Raw genomic sequence first — 23860 nt, forward strand, 5'->3', positions numbered from 1 at the left:
GCACTGAAAAATGGAATTGAAACGGTGCAGGCTGCAGTTGTGACATTTTGCAATAGCTTGGCTATGCAGCCTACTAATGTGAATGTAAAGCCAGCTAGAGAACGAGCTCCTGCATGTGCAACAAAAACAAGACTGCTAGACAACAACCAATTGGTTGGAAGCACAATGTCAGTGACACCGATAAAGTCCGAGTTTACAACCACTCCAAGTGTCCTTGAACACGACGTTGAATCTGAACTAGTGAGAAGATGAGTTTCATCTTCAGTAATCAATAACATATCAAAAGGACACAGCAGTGTGCAGCACTAGATGTAAGATAAATAACAGAAGGTGCTCTTTTAAAATGGCTACCACTTTATTTCACGCCACATCTTGGAGCCATTTGGTGTTAACTCGCTCATTAATGCCGGTGACTCAACTATTACTTCACCAGCTGCTTGAGTTTCTGGTTTAAAAAGTAAATCTTTAGCCCAGACTATTGAGAGGAGAAAATGTCCCATTTCACCAAAAGACAAAGCTTACAATATCAGAATGTGTCTGCAGTCGATGCAGTCGTGATTTACATAGAAGGTACGTGAGGGTTTCAGTGATGATTTGGATGACAGGGCAGGAGGAGAAAAAAAACCTCAGAGTGACATTCAAATACCGCTTTGGGGTTCTCTCATGTCTCCCTCCCTCTCTCTGTCTTTTCCAGGCATCAGCACGATGATAGCTAAAGGCGTGTATGACTCGGCCTTCCCTCTCCATGATGTAAGTGTGAGGTTTAGAATTCCCACCGGGCGCCACTTGGTTTTAATTTATTTTACACTACAATATTCAATTTGCAGAGAATGGAAACTTATCAGTCTAGCCAGAAATAGAAATGGAAGAAAAGACCAAATTCTAATTTTCAGCAGCTGACACTAATAATCCCAAATGTTGAAGCTGTGTAGATGCACATTGGAAGCACAAACAAGTGAGGGTTCTCAGAAAAATCCCTGCTCTCAACACAACTCAATTAATGCGATATTGATGAGATATCGAAGCAAGTTTTAAGTCTCTGCAGGTAGATTTTTCACTCAAATAAACTACATAACATTTTCTATGAAGGTCATGTAAGATATAGCATTTATAATGCTTTATAAAACTATAAATATTTATGATCACGCATGACAACTAACGGTATAACAAGGTTTATAAAGTAGTAGTAGTAGTAGTAGTGGCAATAATGTGTTATAAGTTTAACATTCCTAATGCTTTATACCTCCATGCCAAAGCTACATAACTATTTGCAACTTATGCTTAGTATCATATAACTTTATACAATGCGGTCACTTTATACTTTAAGGTTACAAAGTCCTGCTATAGCAAATTATTGATGTTTATAAGACATTATTACATTTTTGAATGAAGAATCTGAGTCCTGGGTCACACAGAAAATGATAACCACCATAACATTATAAACATAACGTTATAAAGAGAGAGAACTGCTCTAAAGTGTCAACTTATTATAAATTCTTTATGAATAGTATCTTACAAACATCAATAAAATGGACTTTGTAAGCTTAAACTAAAGTGACAGCACTGTATGAAGTTATTAACAATTGTATGATAATATAACAGCAAAGATTGCCAATAGGTACGTAGCTTTGGTATGGAGGTATAAAGCATTATGAATGTTAAATTTATAATACATTATATCCACCACTTATACTACTTTATAAACAAGTTTTATACAGCCATATACATACATTGTAATGTTTTATGAATGTGCTTATAATGCATTATAGATATGATCTTCACAGAAAGGGTTACCATAAACTTTAAGAAATTCTAAAAGCTAAATGTGTGTAGTGTAGGAAGTCGCCAAGTGCTTGCTCATGGTGGGAACTGTTGGGTTTCTGTTAATAATTTTATAAGGATTACGGTCTAGACCTGCTCTATTTGTAAATCAACTTTTGTTATGAATTGGTGCTATAGAAATAACATTGAATAGAATTGTATTTGGACAGTTTCTGTTTAATTATAATGTATTTTTGCAGTCTGTGTGTTAATGTGCACTCACCCTCTCTTCTCGCTCCTCAGGGTGACTACAAGGTCACTGGACACCTTGAGGAGAAGAGTGACAGACAGGTAGGCCCACTCCTCTCATTTCTCTCTCTCTTCCCTCCACGTGTCTGTCTAAAGATAAACTACAAAATGTTCACTGCTATAGACTGTAGCCACTGCTCTAGCACTGCAGAATGTGGTACAGTGCTGACGTCTGTCATCTGAAAGTCTAGACATTTTAAACTCCCAACAGCTGAAGAGCTAGGCAACCTGAACTTCTCTAAACAATGGTTTCATCTGTGTCTTTCTCCTTTTTTCATTTCTGAGCTTGTTCCTCCTCTTCCCATCTGTCCAATACTGTCACAGATTGGAGTTTAAGTTCAATAAACATTTCTCCGAGGCAGAGCTGCGCTCAGGAATACAATGCTCGCTGGCTGACTTGAATTTCAAAGGACGGAGCAAAACAAAAACTGTTTTTGGAGAGTAGGTTAGCAAAGCGAAAAAAACAACAGCAGACAATGAACTCTGGTCAAAATGAAAGTGAAAATTAAAATAATCTTCATTCAATCATGGTCATGGCAATCGTGTTTTACTGTTAAACCAGTTCATTGTTGTGAGATGATATTCTTTCATCTTCCTCCTCCTTTACCTCTCTTTCCCCTCGCTTTGGGATAATGTTGCTCAAACTGCAGCTCTTTGGCTTCATCCACTGAGGTTTGACTCAACCAGTCAAATTATTTCTGCCTCCAGATCAGCTCTGAGGATTGTTTGTTGATTTTCAATCTGCCACATCTGGTAAATGCTCAACATGACAACCCACACCCACACTGACTCTGTCTCTCTTTCCTGTCAGGTTCTTCACGAGGAGTGGGCCAGATACTCGGCCTTTTACAAGTACCAGCCCATTGATCTTGTCAGGTAACGTGACCACAGCACCGAAATGTGGAAATCACATCAGTAACTCAAATGTTTTCAGCCCTAAATGGTTTTGCTTCATCAAATTAACAACTCAAGACAGCTGATTAGTGAATGACACACTGCAAATATACAGACATCACAGTGCATTATGGTTATTGTAGTTCACAAACCGAATTTTGAAATTTATCTTTATTACAATATCCCAACCAAATCTTTTTTTTTTGCGGGTCAATGTGATTGCACACACAGTATGTACTTTGAGGAAGTTGCTAGTGACAGTAATCATACTGCACGTTTCTGTGGAAAATGAATTATAAAGTGAATTTGAAGTCTGAATTAGCCATATATCTATATCTCCCAAAGTTATACATAGTCTTTTTAGAAGGGAATTCTCTCTTTGGCTATTGCTATGTGGATATATGAGTAGTAAAATAGACACACTAAATAAAAGATAGAACCTGTCCTTTCAATCAGAAATGAAAAGGACCACTTCACTCTGAGAATATGAAATGTAGAGCGTAAAAGAATCAAATCACAAAATTACTAAAACTGTCCTTTAAAAGGGAACAGGTTCTGATTTGTGTATTTTAGTTATTGTATTGCTTTCCACCAGATTGTGTACTGCCCCTAGCAAGTACCACCAATCAAATGATTATGTTATTAGGGATAGTTAAAGGCCCTGAAAACATATTTTCCCAATCACTGTGAGTCTTTGATTCCCACATGAACACAGACTTTTCTGTCAAAGTTCGAACAGTTTCGATTCTTTCATTAGTGTTTTTCTGTGTTTTTCTGTTTTTGTCTGAGCTTCACCAGCATAGTAAACAGCATCGAAACAGGAAGGAAGTGGTAAAGCCCGCCTCTTGCTTGATATGATGGGGGAACAATGGTTTGGTTTTTAGCCATGCGTCTCTGTGTGATTGGCCCCTAAGAATGTTCTTAAATGTTCTTCAAAATCTTAACTTTGGTCCACACTGCCTGCTTCTGCAGCGCCTGTGTATCGGATTGTCTTGTTATATATTTTCGCCGCCCTGCAGATTAGAACAGCGACACTGCCCGCGTGAGTCACGCTTCGCTCCTATTTTTTCCGCAAGCCGCACGTGGTTCCATGCAAAAATAAACAGCGAAAAGGGTCTGTTCATAGTTATTCCAACATTAGAACATGTCACCTTCTAAATCTGTTTGAAATTGAAAGCTCTCGCAATTCTGTGGACAGAATCTATTCATATGTTAACCGGGCTTTTATTGTACAGTATTATCAAAGGCAAACTCAGTATAGAAAGATAGGGCTGGCAGCAGCAGCCCTGCAGCAGAAATGCTCTCGGTGTGGTCACCTCAGGCGTGCGAGCCGCAGAGGTTCAGCGAGGCAGCCGCCGCGCATTGCTTAGGTAGGCAGTGTGAACCAGGTGTAATGGATGTTTAATTTTATGACAAAAAATGCTTAAAATTTTAAAACATCTTTTCTATAACGTTATAGTTAAGTCCATGTTTGAGGCTCATAGTCTCTCTGTTGTAGCATAGGAAGTGGAGTTTGTACACAAGGTGCTTTTCAAAAGCTCACTGTAATGAATGAAATCCCTAAATAAAACATTAACACACCTCTTTCTCTATTTTAGCATTTTATTTTTAACACAGCATTAGGATTCCAGCTTGCTGCTTCACTCTCCACAGTCTGCTCCGTGTTCACCGTGAACTTCACTGACACTTTCCCCTCCTAATCCCTGACCTTTACCCCACAGGAAGTACTTCGGCGAGAAGATCGGTCTTTACTTCGCCTGGCTCGGTGTATACACCCAGCTGCTGATACCAGCCTCTATAGTGGGAATCATTGTGTTTTTCTTCGGGGTGGCAACAGTGGAGACTGATATACCCAGGTACTACAATGTGTACTGCAGCTGCATTTGTAAAATCACACATTTCAGTTGAATTAAGGTACAAAAAAATGGACAAAACCCAGTGTGACATTTCTCCTGATTTTAATGTGGAAGATGCTGGATAAAATACTAACATTAGAAAGATGCAGAAAATTAGGATTTCCTCCTACCATGATTAAATGTATGCACACATGCCCTCACACACACACTAGACAGGGATTGCCCAGATACCTGCTGTAGCTGGCTTTAGTCAGAGTTGTGTGGGAGGAACACAGAAGGTACGGCTGGCAGTGTGTGAGCGTGTCATGAAGCAAAAGGTTGATAATTCAGCCTACACCGACTATGAATAGGGTCAAAGCAGAGAAGCTCGTATTGTGGTTATGTGTTAAAAAGTTCCATTCATTTCTAATGTTAAATGTAACACACACAGGCACTGAATCTGTGTACAGCAACATAACTTTTTTAAGGCTGGATTAATGTTGTTACATCTAAGTGCTGTGTGACCTAAGTCTCGATTTTCTCCCTCCTTAGCCAGGAAATGTGTAACGAGAGTCTCAATTTCACCATGTGTCCTCTGTGTGACGGAGTCTGTGACTTCTGGCACCTCAGCACCGCCTGCGGCACAGCCAGAGCCTCACACCTCTTCGACAACCCCGCCACTGTCTTCTTCGCCATCTTTATGTCTCTGTGGGGTGAGTGCGTGCATATGTGTGTGTGAAAAGGGTGGCCTGAACGTGAAGTTGCTCATTAATATCTTACAACCTCCTTCACCTCAAGTGCTAGTCCCGCTGAGAGCAACAAGCTAAAACAGCACATTACAGGATAACAAATGCAGAAAGTACATTAAAAAAAGAACATTTGGATTTGCAGCACAAACACTATGTAGTCTAATGGTTAATTGTTTTTTCCAAGTTAAACTTTGGTAAAACAAAAACGAGCTGGGCATTAGAGGACATTTTTGACCCTGGAAACAGTAGTGTAATAGAAACAAATTTTACAAACAAATACTTATTAGCTTTTTCCATAGCTTTTAACCAAATATTCCCACTTTCCAGCCCTTTTCCAGAGCTTTCTACAGGATATGCCCACCTACTAGTTTTTTTCTCAAGCTTTCATCCATGAGATGCGGTAGGAAGCTTACTTACTTGTAGAAAGCAAGTAAGTAATGTTTGTAAAATTGGGCAGTGAAAATAAGAAAATTCTTCATGTGCCAAAACTCTTTATTTTGATCAGCAGTCAGATCACTGCCAAACCATAAATGCATCAGTTTGTCAGTGCATCTGAAGATGGAGATCATTCTAAGGAGTTTCATCCAAATGATTTGACTTGTGTTTGTGCAGCGGTCCTGTTCCTGGAGCACTGGAAGCGCCGTCAGATCAGTTTGAGCTTCAGTTGGGATCTGACCGGCATCGAGGAGGACGAGGTATATACAGCATATAAGGACATAAGCAAAGTCACACAAATTGCACACAACATAGAAATGTGTGGATCCATATCAACACACTGACATAAGTGCATCGAGCAAATCACAAAACTTTACATTTTTATAGCAACAATGTTTCTAAACGTTCAATGGCAAAGTCGACTAAGATTATTTATTCCTACAGTACAATATCAGTGCATGGCAACAGTAGAGTCCGGCAGCCAGGTCCAGCCCTCAGGGTGTTTTCTGCTAACTATTTCCAGTTAGCCTATAGCTTGGGTCATCAGAAGTAGATAATAAGCACCCCCAACTCAGCGCTGTTTGATGTCAGAGAACCTGAAACCCCTTTTTTGGGGTATGTTTCAGGTGAAATGACGCAAATATGAAGGTACTGTAATTGCATTAATAATCATATAAGTATGACAATTGGCAGGGAGTATCCTGAATTGTATATAGAAAACTTCCCACAATCATAAACTTCAATTTGAGCCTAAGATAAACTTTCTATCTGGAATAATTATTATTATACTTGCTGTGGCCAAAATTATTCCTCTATACCCCAAGTCAGAAAAAACTAAATTTTCAGTCAAAAGGCTTCCAAATGGGGGTAAGCATATTTCTTACGTCTAATAATATGTTCATATGTACTGCTACTGCTGCTATCTAAAGTAAAGGACATGAAACACAGTTAAGCATCTATAGTTATGGATATTGGATATCGAAAAACACTTGTAAGTACATACAATTGTGACTATCTCTCCTGTTTTTGTCTCAGGAACATCCCAGGCCAAAGTACGAAAACATCCTCCTTCAGAAGAGACAGCGGAAGCAGAAAAATAAGAAAAAGAAGAAGAAGAATGAGGTAGGGAAGAAAAGAAACCTCTGTCCTTTCCCATAAAGCCTATTAACTCTTTGCATTACGAAATATGAACATATGGATTCCATTCTCTTAGCTGGACCTGACTGTCAACAGTACTAATGGAAAGGTATTTTACAGTAAAACTCATTCATATCACCATATATTCCTTTCTGCTGGGAAAACAAACGCGTGATCAGCTGATCATGAAACTCGCCCACACGGCTCAGTCTCCACATTTGGAATCAGATGGTTCTTAATGATCCAGATGGATCCTGATAGTCTGGTTTCCAAAGCGCACGGCAGACATTAGTGTGATAATCTACTGATTGGGAACGATCTAGATTCAGTCTCTAAATTGGGTCAATCACATTGAGTTCTGTTGGCCCACATACACTTTGCTGCGGCGACAGATGGCTTCCTGCCACAGCGCGAATCTCAGAGGCAGGAAGTGATTCACATGATTCAGGATCACGGCTTCACCATCCCAAATACCTGACCTCGGGATAAAAGTAGGAAACCTGAGGGATGCGACTGGTGTTTTTTGTTTTTTTTGTAGTGTGTGTCAACATTGTGTTTCAAGAAAAAGAAAAAGCTCCACACAGTTCCCCCACAAGGAATTGAAATAATTGTTTATATATTGATTGTATATATACAGTACAAAACCATGGCTGCTGACAACTCTTCGCCTATACTGTATGTTTTCTGCTACAGTCGTGGAACGTATAACTCATTGTGTATTATCCCTCACATACCTCATACATTTTGCAATACATACATTCTAAATTAGTATAAAATCAGAATGCTTTTATTATGCATATACATTAATAATAAAAGCAATAAAGATAGGGAAGGGTCTGTACTGGGGGCAGAAAATGGCTTAATTGTGATTGTGTATACGTTTTTGTACGTTTAGGCGTGGTTTCTGTGTGTGTGTGTGTGTGTGTGTGTGTGTGTGTGTGTGTGTGTAACCTGTCCCTTTGTCTTGCAGCCAGACAAGCCGGAGGACGGGACAGAGACAGGGAAGGACAGATGGAGACAAAAACTACTGTCTGCCATGGCTGCAGGAATACCGGTAACCCCTCCTCTCCTCTTCTCTCCTCTCCTCTCCTCTCCTCTCCTCATCTCCTCCTTTTCCTCTTTTACTTCCTCTTCCTCCTCCTCTTCCTGCTCCTCACTTCCGTTTCCAGGCTGCAGTCTATCTGTTCTTGTCTTCCTGTCCCATCCTCTGGCTTCTACAGTCTCAACTCCTCAGGTACTTGTTCGTGCATCTAAAACGAAAACTACTTTCATCCAGATATCTGAGATTCACAGCAGCAAACTGAGCCTTAGTAACGTTTTTAAGAGTGTCTGTGGGACTCATACCATGACAGAACTATTCTTTCAGGGTCTGTTGCTTAGTTGAAGTTGACTGAAAGTTCGCCTTGCAAATCACTACTCTCATTTCCTGTCCTATGTGAGCTTCTCTCTCCCATTAATGAGGTACAAATGAGATATATGGTAATTGGAGGTTTTTATTCAAAGCAGTCTGTGGGAAATCTACGTATTAGGTCTTTAATAACAGACCACCATTTTTGTCATTTTTGGAAAGAAACCTCTGAATTGTTCCCGTCTACTCAAGCTCAACCATGGAAAGTTGTTTGTAGAGAGACTGAGCCTGTTTAGGTTAGACATTTTGTTGTGCAAAAATAATGTGTATTTCCCAGCAGTGAGGGAACAGAATGCACCTACCTTCAGCAGAAGAGGAGATGAATCTGTTTTTTACAACAACAAAAAAAAAAATCAATATCAATGAAAACAGAGGCAGTGTGTCTGGAAACTCCAGCAGGTGGAATGTTTTTGTTCCAAAGCAGAAAAGGTCAAAAAGTGAGTTTGAGAAGACAGAACTTTCACTGATGCAAAGTTGAGTAACCATTTAGCTACTGTGCTTTTTTAAGCACTGCTTGGAGTTAATGACATGTTGAAGAAGGACTAGATGGACAGACAGCTGATGCTAATGAGGGATTATCAGTCTCTGTGGTTGCCATTTCTGGTTAGTGTGTGAGTGCGTGGGTGGACAAAACCTACACTCAAACACATGGCTAAAGATTGACAGAGGGAGATATTCATTGATATTGAAGGATATTAGGATGGAGATACAATATTTGTTGTCGTCGTCAAGAAATCCCTTGAAAAGACTAAAATGACTTGATCCAACTAACAAGTATTGTGTGTGTAGTGAAAGCCTGAGAGAGCCATTACTGTGCAAAACACACATCAGTGAACCACACTGTTCCTTCATTACACACACACACACTGTAGTTTATTTCGAGCCTTGAAGACTAACCAAATGCGTATTAGTCCACAGCTCAAAATAGTCCCCGACACATACACTGCTTACTGCTGTTTACATCTTCAGTAGGAATGAATGAGTTTAGGGCTGAGTGTCTTAAACAGAAGTCAGGCTGGGATCCTTAAAGAGCCCCTCCAGACATGTGTTCAGACAAATGATGACGTTTTTTCCCACAAAAAAACTTTAATTTCCGCATTAAAATTAATTTGCTCCTTCTACCTCATTAAAAATTCCAGAATCTATAAATATGCAAATGCAGGACACAAGATGTCTCCTACTTTACTGTGAAGTCCATTCTCAGTGGAGGTGCACTGGTGGCTTCAGGTTTCTACTCTTTGTAGGAGTTGCATACTGGACCAGGACTGACTTCCAAACTATCTGTGATGTCACAAATCATGCTGGTAGGCCCCGCCCCTTAAAAATTTGATTTTCAATGAGCTCAGAGAAACTTTCCACTTTCAGCAGATGAATGTGAAAACATCCTTGTCCGTCCATGTCAAACTCTGCACATACATCATTCTGCACAGTGAAGCTCAAAAATCACACTGTAGGAAGAACAAGAAAATCTGATTTTTGAGTGGAGGGGGACTTGGACTTGTAATTCCCAGTTAAACTACTACTGGAACACCCAAATGAAGAGAAATTGTCATAACTTCATATCAGTAGTCATACCTGTGCTGTTCCTGCAATGACAAGTCAATATGTCTGCTGTTAAAAACGTATATATTTAACTGCTGTTTTGAATTTTATTACTATATTTCTGCACCTGCTGCTTTGGCAACAACTTTCAAACCAATTGTCTGTGGTTAAGAAAATTAAAATATACAAAGAGTGCAAGACATGAAAAGAGACAAAGAGAAAAAGACAATGAGAGAGGCATTCAAATAAACAGAGAGAGAGACTTGGAGGAGTAGAGGGATGGAGAGAAACAGAGGGAGGGCGGCTGAGTGGGAGTGAGGCACGCTGGGCAGGAAGCCAGGGGTAAGATTAGTGAACGTCACTATGGCGACACAGAAATCTCTTTCTCTCTCTCTCTCTCTCTCTCTCTCTCTCTCTCTCTCTCACACACACACACACACTTATCACACCTGAGAGAGAGAAATGTACTGTGTGATCTATTATCTTTTATCTTTCAATACTCAGTGTACAAAACATATAACATACAGTTCTTCTTACGTTACCCTCTGGTTTATTTATTCACTGCAGCCACGTCTGTTCCTCAGTGACGGGCGGTCCTCTGTCAAGACTTTTCAAATCATTTCTTAAATTAGGAGCTGTCAGTGCTAATAATTTGAGTCATGTCCAAAGAGCTAAAAAAGGTTTTTATATACAGGATGATATTAAATATTTTACCACTGGAAAGTCGGCACAAGGACTCACCGAATGTGTTAAATCTGGCTTACTACCATTCTTTGTTGGTTCTCTGCGATAATATTTATATCAGCCATAATAATAATAAAGGAACCATAGATATAGAAACATAGAAACCTCAGCGTTGTGGTTGTCTGCTAGAGGCTGTCATAATTTACTGTTTTATCCAGTTTTAAGATTTTTTTATGATACGCTTTTTAGATCTTTGTCATTTTATCAATACATTTTAACAAGATGAGGATTTTAATCATTAGACGTCTGGATCTTAAGTTATCAGAGAAACAACTGTTAGCAGCAGCTCGGCTCGCAGCCCCTCCGGGATGTCCTTTGTCTGCCAAACAGCGTTGGAGAAAAAATGCGTTATTCAGTGTTTTTTTTCCTGATAAAAACCTCATAAATGATGAACAGTGAAAATCTTAACCGGAAGACGCTGATTGCATTGACGCTAATGGTGGTGAAGACAACAACTCCAATGATCCCACGCTGCTTCACAGCGTCATCAAGCTTAATCTTTTGTTACTACTTTGATATGAGAGACCTCCTAGTGGCAGAAATTGCATATTGTACGTTGAAGCTGCTGGCACCAATTCTAAACAAAGTGAAGCATTCTTGTGTGTATATCTTTGTATCTTTAGAATCAAACTGGCATGCCTTCACTCCCTCATTCATTCATTCACTTAGTAGTTTAATCTATAGCGAGCAGTAAATTGTGATTTCTGACACCTATGAATCATCGGCATTCATCCTCACTGACAGCTGCAGAGTTGCACAACAGTCATTTTTGCCTCTGTAAAATGTGACGCATTGCATTGTGGGATTGTGGTTGTGAACAATTGACAATTTTGTTCTATTGTGAGAATTCTTGAGTGAGAGTTTTAATTCATATAGCATATCGCTGCTACATGACAAAACTTGCACAGTTTCTCTCTGTAAGATGAAAAGTTTCTTGTTTTACTAAAAAAAAATGTGTGTTATAACAAAATATTTTCCATGTTCTCATGACATATTTTATTGTTATTTTACTAAATTATTATATTTTTACAAGACACTTTTCTTGTTATGACATATCACTTTATCTTGTTAACGTTTTCTATATTTTATAACATATTCATGAGCAGATGATATTGAGGTTTAGTTTTGGCTTTTTGTGCAGCAATGGTTGCTACTTCTGTACAGAGGTGTGTGTGTGGAGGCAGAGTTGTAGCAAAAGACCGGTTACGGTGATTGTATAGAGAATTGTGACGAATATATCGGATCTTGACCACATACAACAGTGGCCCAAATCAGGATTGACAAGAACAGATTCCATGTATTTATGCTGTTGTACCTTTATTTAAAAAAACTGATCTGATTCAAATGTGAGCAAAAAAATAATCCAATTTGCAGCAGTTTCACTTGCAGTGTGAACGCAGCCTATGTGACATAATTGATTAATGATATAGCATGATTTATGTGTTAGGGTATAGCTGTGGGATTCTTTTATATTGTTCTGTGCACCTACGTGTAATTACTGTGTGTGTTGGTGTCAGATTAGACAGTGATTGTCAGCGACTGGGCTACATCTTGGTACTGCTCCGTGCAGTGTTGGCTATCAGACCGTGACAAGAACGTGACTTCAAAACTGGGTATAGGACAACCAGAGTTTGGACACAAGGAGAAAAAGATAGAGAGCGCAAGGGGGGGGGATGAACAGAGGGAGCGAGTGACATAGAGAAATAAAGACTGTGAGTGCGTCTCTGTCACGAGATAAAGGCTTTGTTGGGCTTTCCTCAACGGAGGTTTCAAGCCAAATATAACACCTGACCCATTTACTACTACCCTTGTCTTTGATGGCTGTCCCCACCAACCATCACACACACACACACACACACACACACACACACACACACACACACACACACACACACACACACACACACACACACAGTTCCACTCTGGAGGTCTTTTTGTCCTTCAAGTCAATCCCTCAGGTTCGCTAACCTGTGTGCTTATGCGCTGCTCTTCAGTATCTTGCTCGAAATCAAGCCTCTGCACCAAAAGGCAGTTCTTAAAGGTATATGTAAAGGTGGGGTCAGTGATTCTAATGCAATACACATTTTGTTCAAATCAGACAATATCTCCTCACAGTCCACTAACTATTCTGTGTGTGCTGCAAAAAAAAAGCGACATTCAGGTTAACATCTAGTTTGCCAAGATATGCTGTTGTTGTGATGTCTGAAGCTGTAGCAACAGTTTGATAACTTATTACCTAGTTAACTTTACCTAGCTATGAACTAGTTAACATTAGTTTTATGATAGTATTTGTCCGTACGATGTTTACGATGACAGTATGAAATAAGGAAGATGTGAGATGTACAGTTGGTTTTCTTTAGTCTGAACTATACTTTTTCATTTCTGTGTTTGGTTCTTTAAAGGTCCGGTGTGTAACATTTAGGAGGATCTACTAATATGTTTTCATAAGTGTATAACCATCTGAAAATAAGAATCAGTGTGTTTTCATTACTTTAAAATGAGCTGTTTTTATCTACAAAGGGAACAGGTCCTCTTCTAGGGAGTCTGCCACATTGAACTGCCTTGTTTCTGCAATAGCCCAGAAGGGATAAACCAAAAACTGTCTCTAGATATGCCCATTCGCGTTTCACGGCCACAGCAGTTTCTCACTTGTGCTTGGAAAGGGAGGGTGAAGTGAGGGAGTTGCAATCTCCAACTATACCGCCACACCATTAAATCCTACACAGTGGTCCTTTGAGGTATATTGGTATTTTTTGCAAAAAGTATTATTTTCACAAACAAAATAAGATACAGGAGGAAACGCTGCAGAGTTTGGATAAACTAATGAGAACTGCTGGTTATGAATGCAGCCAGATCTGAATGTTTGGGGGATATCAGCTCTGAGAAATATTAAGAGTTGCACATTTTTCATTCAGTTTTTCGGCTTTTTGTAAAACACAGGAAACATTTCTGCAACTCAGCTGCAGGAGAAAAACTGCGCCAGACTGTAGAAACACTGCACCAATCTACATAATGGAATACTGGCTGAATATTAGTTGAAGAATGAGCAGTAACTTTTACAATGGCTATAGTATTGTAGTTTTATGCTTTTGATGTGTGTCTGTGGGAATAGAGTAAGGGCAGGTTGCACTGTGCCTGTGTATTCACTAGATGGTGGTGTTGTCTTGCTAGTGAGCATGTTAAAGGTCTTTGGATGTACAGAATCTGTCCATATTTCTGTGGTCTGTGTGAGTGCCTCTGTGTGTGTGTGTGTGTGTGTGTGTGTGTGTGTGTGTGTGTATGTGTGTGTGTGTGTGTGTGTGTGTGTGTGTGTGTGTGTGTGTGTGTGTGTGTGTGTGTGTGTGTGTGTGTGAAATTCCTGAGCCTGCCCATGTGTGTATATGTGTGTATATGGGTGAAGGGGGTCACATACCTGAGGATGGAGATGCATCATTTGTCTTTGCAGAGATCAAACCATATTTAACCACTGACAGGCCAGTGAAGTGACTTTTCTTTTTGATGCAAGTAGGTCAGCTTCTCCCACTGGTTTTAAGTTCAGGGAAGCATACCATACACACTAAATTGGGTGGGCATGAGGGTGGAGTTAGGAAAGTCTGAAATGCTTTTTCATCCTTCCCCAATCCTGATTTTACCCCCATTTTATCACCAGACAATCCAGACTGTTATTTCATGTCTTCTTATGTACAGTAGTGATATTTTTTCATTTCAATACTAAAACAACACAAACTGTTCCCACATTAGTGCCTGGGATCACGTAAACTGGGGGCTCTCTGGGTATTTTAGCGTCAAATGAATGAGAACATTTGTTCCCAGCTAGCCTCTAGAGCTAACTAATTAACATGTTAGATCTGTTTTTTTTTTTTTTAAATATGTACAAAAACTGAAGTGTAAAAATCACTGAAATTAATGAAGTTGTGGATTTACGGGGAGTCATGTGCTAGACTAAACCACAACTTCCAGTTTTTACCTCTGAACAGAGGCCGGCTAGCTGTTTTCCCTTGCTTATAGTCTCTATGAAAGGAAGAGCTAACTGTCTCCTGGCTGTAGAATAGTTTCATATTTAGTGTGAAAGTATGAAAGTGCTATGGAACTTTCAGCGAGAAAGCAAATCATTTCTAAAATGTTGAACTACAGCATTTCTTTAAGTAGATACCAGGAAGTTTGTTAATGCAGCACAACGTTATCGAGTCATACAAGGTAATCATGACAAAGGTAAAACATTTTATTGACCTACTACTTTCATTTATTACATTTTTACTAAATTTGTCTGTTGGTTAATTTATGTCTTCTTATGTACATGAATATTTTCACAAAATGTTCCCATATAAGTGCCAGGGAAAATTATACATCACATTAACTGGGGGATGTCTGGGTATTTTAGCATCAATTGAATGAAGACGTTTGTTCCAAGCTGGTCTTTAAATTGTAGGATGCAGGCTGTAAAATGGGCTATTGTGCTCCTTTATGTCTCTCTGTTGAGATGTAGTAAGACTTCCTGTGGAGGCGGTGAAATACAGATGCTGCTGCTGCTTCAACTCTCCATTCAGCTTTTACAAACAGTTTGAAAGGAGGAAAGGGAACTTTGACAATGCTTTTCACATCAGGGCACTGGAGAGAGATTTGTTTTTTAATCAGTGTCAATATGAAACAGCCTTTTTCTTCCTTTCTTTTCTTTGGCGATGTCTCAGTGGGCGGCTCTGTGTTCTGTTCGCAGATTTCCCCACAAACGTTGATGAAGCATTGGACATTGTATGAATGACTGCCAACTTTTCCTCTCTCTCTCCCCCCCTTTCCTTCCTGTCAGGCTGCCATAGAGAAGTTGACCTGGAAAGACCGTCTTCCTGGATACTTCATCAACATTTCCTCTATCCTCTTTATGGTAAGTACATAAAAATCAGGTTAATGCTCTACTTGGAACATATATTTTCTCTGTATGTATGGATGAAAGCACTTTAAATAGAAAAACAAACATGCATACGACATAAGTAATGTACATAAATGAGTGTATGAGTGACGTCGATGTGTTCTTTTTTATTATTTATATTAATTCCGGCCTCTGCACAGTGAGTATCAGACAAATATGGTTGAGTAATGACTAATTTATCTTGTTTCTTATTTCTGTTTTGCTCCCAGTTTGGCTTGACGTTTTCAGCAGTTTTTGGCGTCATCATCTACCGCATCACAGTGTCGGCCCTGATGGCGATGAGCCCCGACCCGGAGACCAAATCCAACGTCCGGGTGACGGTGACGGCCACTGCGGTCATCATCAACCTAGTGGTCATTCTGATCCTCGATGAAATCTACGGCGCTGTGGCGTTGTGGCTGACTGAGCTAGGTACAGAAATACATACAGTCACTAACTCTTGTAGTACAGTGGCTTTGAGAAACAAATGCAATGCAACTTTTGAAAACATTAACACAAGCGAGAGAACGCAAGAAAATGAACCATATATCCAACTATGTTAAAACAAACCTTACTAGCTAGCCTCAGCAATTTCAGAGTCATGCAATCTGAATTATTAAAGGGATAGTTTGACATTTTTGGAGAACACTTGTTCACTTTCTTGCCGAGAGTTAGATGAGAAGATTGAAACCACTCTCATGTCTGTACATTAAATATGAAGCTAGAGCCAGATGTTAGCTCAACTTAGCACAAAGACTGGAAGCATGAGGAAGCAGTTAGCCTCGCTCTGTCTGAAGATAAAAACAATGTCCTGTTTTGACACTTCCTATGAGATAAAGAAACAACATATAATGTGTGCATTTCTTAAGCTTTAAGAGTTGCTGGTATATTACAGCGCACATTTCTTTCTACCTGAGCCAGGCTAGCCTTTCCCCCCTGCTCTCAGTCTTTGGGCTAAGCTAAGCTAACCGTCTCTTGGCTGTATCGCTATCTAAATAAGCGTATTCCCCAAAATGTCAAACCATTCTTTAAACATAAAAGTCACTGTGTAGCACAAAAATGCCATCAGTTAATATTTGAAGTCCAGGTCCAACTGACGATTTGTTTTCTAGACATAAGGCTGCAGCACTTTTGAAAGAATTAATAGGTTTGTTTTCATGTCCATATCTATTCATGACCCATTTATTAAAACACATTATTTAACAACACAACAAACTTTATGATATTTATGGCCACCAGCATCGAACAGCACAAAATATTGACCTCATATAAATGTGAATGGCATACATATAATTCCCCAGAAGCTATCCAACAATGAAATTAAAATATGTATACACGTAGCCGTAGTATAAACATAATGAATACATTTAGACAAACATAACCCAAGCCAAACAAAAGCGACATGTTTGCATCTGTTAATGTCAGTACACAGTATTCAGTTCATAAATAGTCTGTAATCCATATAAAATAAAGTATGAGGATTTCATCTTTCATTAGTAATTTTTCTCATCCTATTCCATGCTTTAGTAATATATTCAGTAAATGCAAAAACATTCTCAAATAAGCACTCAATTAACGCTTTATCCTAAATTCTAATCAAATCAAAATCGGGAACATGAAGTTTTTAATGTTTGTTGCAAATTGTATAAAATAAAGTAGAGAATAAAATGTATTAGATTTTTTTTTTCACCATTATAATTTTTCTCTCAATTTGGCGTTTCCCAGGTTTCTTCTGCCCATTTTTCTCTGCATTTAGCCCTGACATGGTATTTGAATTCTTCCACTCCAATATTCCTCAAATCCGCATTCCTGTAATAAATATTTTAGAGGTACAATTGCCTCCAATAGAAAAATGAGCACCTATACTTTAAATTAGTTTCATCTCCTTAAAATAAACAGCACTTTAGAAATGTGCTATACATACTTGCAGATACTTTGCAATACTTTTAGAAATTAAATTCGTCCAACTTCTAGATGAGTCTGCCTCTGCACCTTACTCGTTACTAATGGGAGACAGAGAGTCATTCAGTCAGTATCCGTGATGACATATTTCAGAAGTGTTCAGAGAAACATACTGCTTCAGCAACTCAACGGACAAAATCTTCATTTTTTACATGTATTCTTCTGCATCTGTAGAGTCAGAAGAGTCTTCCTGCCTCTTGCTGGACCATTTGATGAAATTTTGATGCTTTCATGCTCCAGTCATCCCATCAGTCATCCCAGGAGGTTTCAGCCAGATTTACATTCATATTCAAACCCTCTGAAATAGAGGAAAAGAATGGGAAGGAAAAGTGTGAGAAAGAGGGAAAGTGTGTGTGTGAGAAAGAGAGAGGGGGGGGGGCAGTATTTTAACCTACTTCCACCACAGTGATTATGTTATGACTCCAGAATCTCCACTTTTCTCAGAACAGTGAGTCTGAGTTCTCATGTAATCACCACCTCGAGACACACACTGTACAAAAACAGTGAGGAAAAACCCATTTATAAAATACGTTAGCCAAGCCTAATATACCATACATACCTTCCATTTGCCAAGTCTTTCTTACAGTTTCACTTGACCTGTTTTTCAGAGATTCCCAAAACAGAAACCGACTTTGAGGAGCGTCTCATCCTGAAAGCCTTCTTGCTCAAGTTTATGAACGCATACGCACCCATCTTCTACGTGGCTTTCTTCAAGGGACGGTGAGTCCTGCTCTCATGTGTGTGGGAGTGTGTTTGTGCATCACTGTCCTGTGAAAACCAACTCCAAAATGCCAATTTTTCATATGATAAGAAAACAGTGTTGTTTTCAGCTTCGTGACAAACGTTTTTCAGCTAACTCAATGGGTACATTTAGTTCAATAAGGAGAATAAAGATCATTCAGTTTATGTCAAAAATTCAATGTATCCAAATCTGGAGATACATGAAGGGTTCAGCTTTAAGTGAGATGCTGTCGGCTGACGTGCCTTTGAAAAACAAACCCCTTTATATCCAGCTAGTTTTCAAACCTGCAGCAAACTGCGCAAGACATAGTTGGAGTTTCGCCCACATCCTCTTAACATCACCTAAATTCCTGTTTTCAGGATAATTGAAATGCGCTTAAGCAAACTTTGTCTTTACCCGTTGCCATTTCCTTGCAAGCGCCCTGAGTGGCACTGAGTATGTGCAACTCTCAACAGAGATGAGAAAGAAGTGAGATGCCTCTCTCTTTAGCCACTTCCAACGTCATCATCTTAATAAAGGGTCATTTCTGCAGTGTGAATTCAGCCTCTCAGTCTTTATTGTGTTGTGTGTGTTTGTGTGTTCGCAGGTTTGCTGGTCGGCCTGGAAATTACGTTTATGTCTTTAATGATTACCGGATGGAAGAGGTTTGTCATTTGACTTTACATCTTGTGTTTCTATTCACTTGGCTGAATTAGTCAAACATAAAGTGATGATGACTGAAAGTGACCACATGAAGTGTGTGTCTCCCTCAGTGTGCGCCAGGGGGCTGCCTCATTGAGTTGTGCATTCAGCTCAGCATCATCATGCTGGGGAAGCAGCTGATCCAGAACAACATCTTTGAGATCGGCATCCCGTAAGTAGAATATATTCCTTTTTTCTGTAGTCATGGCGATAAGATCAAAGGTGGGACATTTTGTCAAAAGTCTAAAGAGCCAGTGACACCTAACACACAATCCTACACAAAAACATGCTTAGTCACAAGCACTTACAAGATTCCCTCTCCCCTTTCTTGTTCTAATAACATTCCTCCCATGTCTGTACAGTGGTACTTCTTTTGTAACAACTTTTACATGCAAACCCCAAAGGTCGGAGGTCAGCTCTGTTTATAACAACTGTCACACAACAGAGATGCCTTTTAGACTTCAGGCTGCACTGTTACCACTGCTGTAAGCACAGCTTGACCTCCTGACCCGTTGGGTGAGTCTCATCAAACACTCGGGTTTCTCCAGGACGCCCCGCAAGGGATCAGCGTGCCACAACGCATACGTTAGTCCATCTACATACCATCTACTCATGTACTTCACATTCATCCACTTAAAAGCTTTCACACCTGGGAGCTCGACCAGTAACACCACAGTTTTATACTGTAGGCTAGACAGCAGCTTTAGGGGTAGTCTCTGGGGCAGCTGAGTGAAGGCAGTACATTAGAGGTTTTCACAGGTTTCTGACCCTAAAAGCTCCTGTCAGTTCATAAATAGTCTGTAATCCATATAAAATAAAGTATGAGGATTTCATCTATCATTAGTAATTTTCCTCATCCTATTCCATGTTGTATAAGAGATGGACCTGTGCATTGAAAAAACCCAGTAGATGCCAAAGTTTGCTGCTCATATATATATATATATATATTACCTTTAAAACAAAGTTGATAAAATTACCCAGTTAAATTCTGTATGAGTTGAGAGAGATTTTTCTTTTGGAGCAGTAGTATTGTTTTCATTTATCATAGTGATGCATAAGAAAGAGCCTGCAGAGATTTTAATGTTGTAAACTTCAGTGAGAGCTGGCTATCTCCCAAATAACACACCCTAGGAGCTCCCCAGGGGCTGCATCCTTCGTGCTAAGCAAACGACAGAGGTGTCTCCTTCAGAGGACTGGAGACCGGTGGGCTGAATGTTTACATCCTCCCAAGTAAGATTCAGGTCTATGGAGACCTCACAGCAGCGTCATTCTGGGCTCCCAAACAAGTGACACGGTGCACAACAGTTGTGGCCTGTTGAATTATAAATGAAGGTTGTGTTTTTGCTGCATCTGGAGGAGCCTTCAGGACTAGACAGTCTTGTTGAGTCATTATGACGTGTTGAGGTTTGAAATGTGGAATTCAAAGCACATGCAGCCCCTGAATTGGGACATGGTTTGTGTGTGTACAAGGAATTGTATGTGAGACACAGGATTTCAAACTGTGAGACAGGAGGGCAAGACATGAGGTGAAGAGACTGCGTGATGACAGGTGCATGCCGGTGTTATAAAAACAAAAAATATGAAGTTAGTTAGGGCTGGGTCCTTTCTGCAGAAGCCATGGGTTCAGCTCCGACCTATGGCCCTTTCTCTCTGCCTCCTGTCTATCCTGAGCTGTCACTATTGGCAATAAAAGACCCCCCAAAAATATTCTAATAATCAGAAATCATTCTGCACAGTGAGGATCAAACATTTAACTGTAGGAACAAGAAGAAAAACATATTTATGAGTGAAACAAAGCCAATTTTATTTTATTTTTTTTTACATATTTTAAAATGATTTAAACCCATTTTAAATTTTGATTTAGACATTTGTGAGTTGAACTTTCATTTTTGACCACTAGAGGGCAGAAAAATACTAAAACAGATTCACAAAAACTGTCCGGTAATGCTGTCCAAATTCTAGTAGTTGATTGTCCTTTAAAAACACCAACATCCTTTAAGTCTTTAACTTATCAGATGTTTAATTTTCCACTTGGCTAAAAGCTGCATAGAGCTGCAGAATTAGTTTATAACTGTCTGTACAAGTGACCCCTTTCACATTCACATCAAAATATCATTCTTATTAATAATCTGATGTTTTTCATGTTAACTGGCACACACCCAGCTGAATGTTTGGTTACATTTTTGACCTATGCTTTGCATTTTTCACAAGATATATAACCAGTTATGATATAACCTGACAGTAAAACAACATTATTGCTACCAAAGGAGAGAAAAAGAACAGGGGGGTTTTTATGTAGAGAGATACATTAAACATTCAGAAGGAGAGCGAGAGAGTCCTGACCTACATCAGAAACCTCTAATCTCCCCTCAGTAACATGAACCTGTGTGTATGTACTCAAATACACTAAATTGTGTGTGTATGAGTGTGTCTTTATCTACTGTATGTGTGTAAAGTGCCGTAAACATTTATGTGTTCTCTGCCTCCTTAAATGTGCCATACCATCTTGTGTGTGTGTGTGTGTGTGTGTGTGTGTGTGTGTGTGTGTGTGTGTGTGTGTGTGTGTGTGTGTGTGTGTGATAATAACCACATAAATAATGCAGTCAAGCATTTAGCTGCTTTTATTAGTTTTTTTACAAGCAGTGCACACAGTCACATGCCCTACCACATGCATACACAGCACAAATAAAGTATGTTTTATCATATTACACATATGCTTTATCTGCACACTCACTTACTGTGAGTGGAAATTATGTCATGTACTTAGATAATTACACACAATAACTCTCTGCCCCCCCACTGTTTTTCCCAGAAGCAGTTTGTCAGCATCACACAGCTTCACTTTTCACTCTAATGCCAATCTGCGGCTTACTTTCTTCTAAGGCGTCCACGTTTCTTTGAAAACAGTCAGCTTCTGGCTGTTCGTGCGGTTGGTTCGCAATGAAATGTTTAGCATTACTTTACCTGTGTAAATACTTGCTTGTCTATTATGTTTCACAAGCGGAGACCGTTTCAACATCTTTTGTTCCAGGGAAGGTTTACTGAGTACACATCTCATGCAGCAGCACCACCCTGCTTCACATTTACAGATGAAAAAACATTCAGGTTCAGTACCTTGTAAAATAAATACTGTGTTTGTTTGGGAGACACATTTCTTTTTCATTGGATTAGAATTGGAATTAGGATTTGAAATGTCAGCTGCAGTAAAGTGCCAAGTGCAGCATCTCTGTACCACCATGCCAGAGGTGTATAAGTAAGAATTAGTAAGAATCAGTGAGTGGCTGAAATCAGTCACTTTGGCAGGTGATCCAGTGTTTATTTTTACATTAAACTTTTTCCACCTTCTCCCCCGACCCTGACAGGAAGTTGAAGAAGTTGGTGCGTGCGATAAAAGATAAAGGATCAGCAGAGAAGAAGAGTGAGCAGGAGAGGCCTCCACAGCAGTGGAACCTGGACTACGCCCTGGCTCCCTTTGAAGGCCTCACACCTGAGTACATGGAGATGAGTGAGTCTGCGCACACACACACACACACACACACACACACACACACACACACACACACACACACACACAGAAAAATAGCCTCAGGGAAAAGAGCAGCCATTTAGGCACCAACGTACTCAGTGATGTGAGTACTCACATCACTGAGAGGTGTTATGTAAAATGTATCTGCGTGCCCCAACATGACCTTTCCAGGTAAATGTGCACACCTTGACTGAAGAGCATATGGATGTAGGATGTATTTGCTTATTGTTCATAAAGACCGTCCCTTATGAGCAGCATTTGTCAGTTGTTAAAACAACCTAGGTTTATGTTGACATGACCAGGACCAGAGACGTGAATTATGGCTCTTGACACAGGAAACTGTTTCCCGTCTTCCATCGACACTCATCGTTGTTTTCTTTAAGCCACAGCTGCAACATTACAGTTATTATAACCTTAAACATGTAGTGCATGTGCCAAAACCTAATCAAACCTTAACCCTGCCAACAAAGGGTCATGAAAATTATTTCTGGAATGGTCATTTGTAAGGCACTCGCACTGTTTTGTCATTTAGTTTTGACGGCTTGTTGCATTCAGCCACATACAGCACATGCTGTATACGCAGTCATTTACATTCATGTCCATCACAAGCCAAAGCACATAAACAGTGGAGATGCAGTCACAGATTAAAAGTTTCCTCCCTCGTGCATAATCAGTCTCAGCTGTTACGTTAAATCAACATGTTTGATATTGAAGCTTAAAAGGACAGCTTGTTATTAATTAGCAAATGACATATTATTTTGGTCGCGGCCCTTGTACTGCCTGTCAGAAAGGCTTCTGGCCCAGCAGAATAAAGTAAGTAAAATTAGCTGCAGCCTTTACCAGCTGGAACACCAAAGTGAGTTATTCTGAAATGGGCCATTCTGCATGTTGAATACTTTCACTTTTGGTACTTCAGTATATTTTGATGCCAATACTTTTGTACTTTTACTTGACTTTGAGTGTAGGAAAAGTGTGTTTCTACAGTGTGGTATTGCAGCCTTCACCTCAGTACAATTCAGTCATTTAAGGTTGTACGACATACTTATGTATTTACCAAATTGTAAGACGACGTAAAACTTTTCACACATTTACTGCATTTGGTCCAGCTGGAGATGAAAACATGGAAAAACCTGTAAATCTTTACATCACTTTTACTTAAGTCCATTCAGACCCTCTGCGGAAAGCTGGCAGTGTAAGGGCTTGGAACTACCAGTCTGTCTTTACGGTTGTAC

The 23860-nt window shown here is 39.6% G+C and overlaps 1 protein-coding gene across 3 annotated transcripts in view; it reads left to right on the plus strand.

Moving 5' to 3' along the window:
• The window catches only part of ano2b (anoctamin 2b), a 66902-nt gene that overhangs the window by 18605 nt on the left and 24437 nt on the right, over positions 1 to 23860 (plus strand). Inside the window, exons 7-21 of one of the 3 annotated variants that reach the window (XM_051392489.1) lie at positions 695 to 750; positions 2065 to 2112; positions 2882 to 2946; positions 4686 to 4820; positions 5352 to 5512; positions 6161 to 6243; positions 7019 to 7105; positions 7197 to 7229; positions 8091 to 8174; positions 15619 to 15693; positions 15948 to 16149; positions 18288 to 18399; positions 19008 to 19065; positions 19174 to 19274; positions 22465 to 22607. In XM_051392489.1, the coding sequence (XP_051248449.1) occupies positions 695 to 750; positions 2065 to 2112; positions 2882 to 2946; positions 4686 to 4820; positions 5352 to 5512; positions 6161 to 6243; positions 7019 to 7105; positions 7197 to 7229; positions 8091 to 8174; positions 15619 to 15693; positions 15948 to 16149; positions 18288 to 18399; positions 19008 to 19065; positions 19174 to 19274; positions 22465 to 22607 (1443 nt within the window). The remainder of the gene's footprint in view (positions 1 to 694; positions 751 to 2064; positions 2113 to 2881; positions 2947 to 4685; positions 4821 to 5351; positions 5513 to 6160; positions 6244 to 7018; positions 7106 to 7196; positions 7230 to 8090; positions 8175 to 15618; positions 15694 to 15947; positions 16150 to 18287; positions 18400 to 19007; positions 19066 to 19173; positions 19275 to 22464; positions 22608 to 23860) is intronic. The other 2 variants (XM_051392490.1, XM_051392491.1) reach the window with 2 other exon arrangements.

This window comes from Dicentrarchus labrax, unplaced genomic scaffold, assembly GCF_905237075.1.
Source record: "Dicentrarchus labrax unplaced genomic scaffold, dlabrax2021, whole genome shotgun sequence".
NCBI lineage: Eukaryota > Metazoa > Chordata > Actinopteri > Moronidae > Dicentrarchus > Dicentrarchus labrax.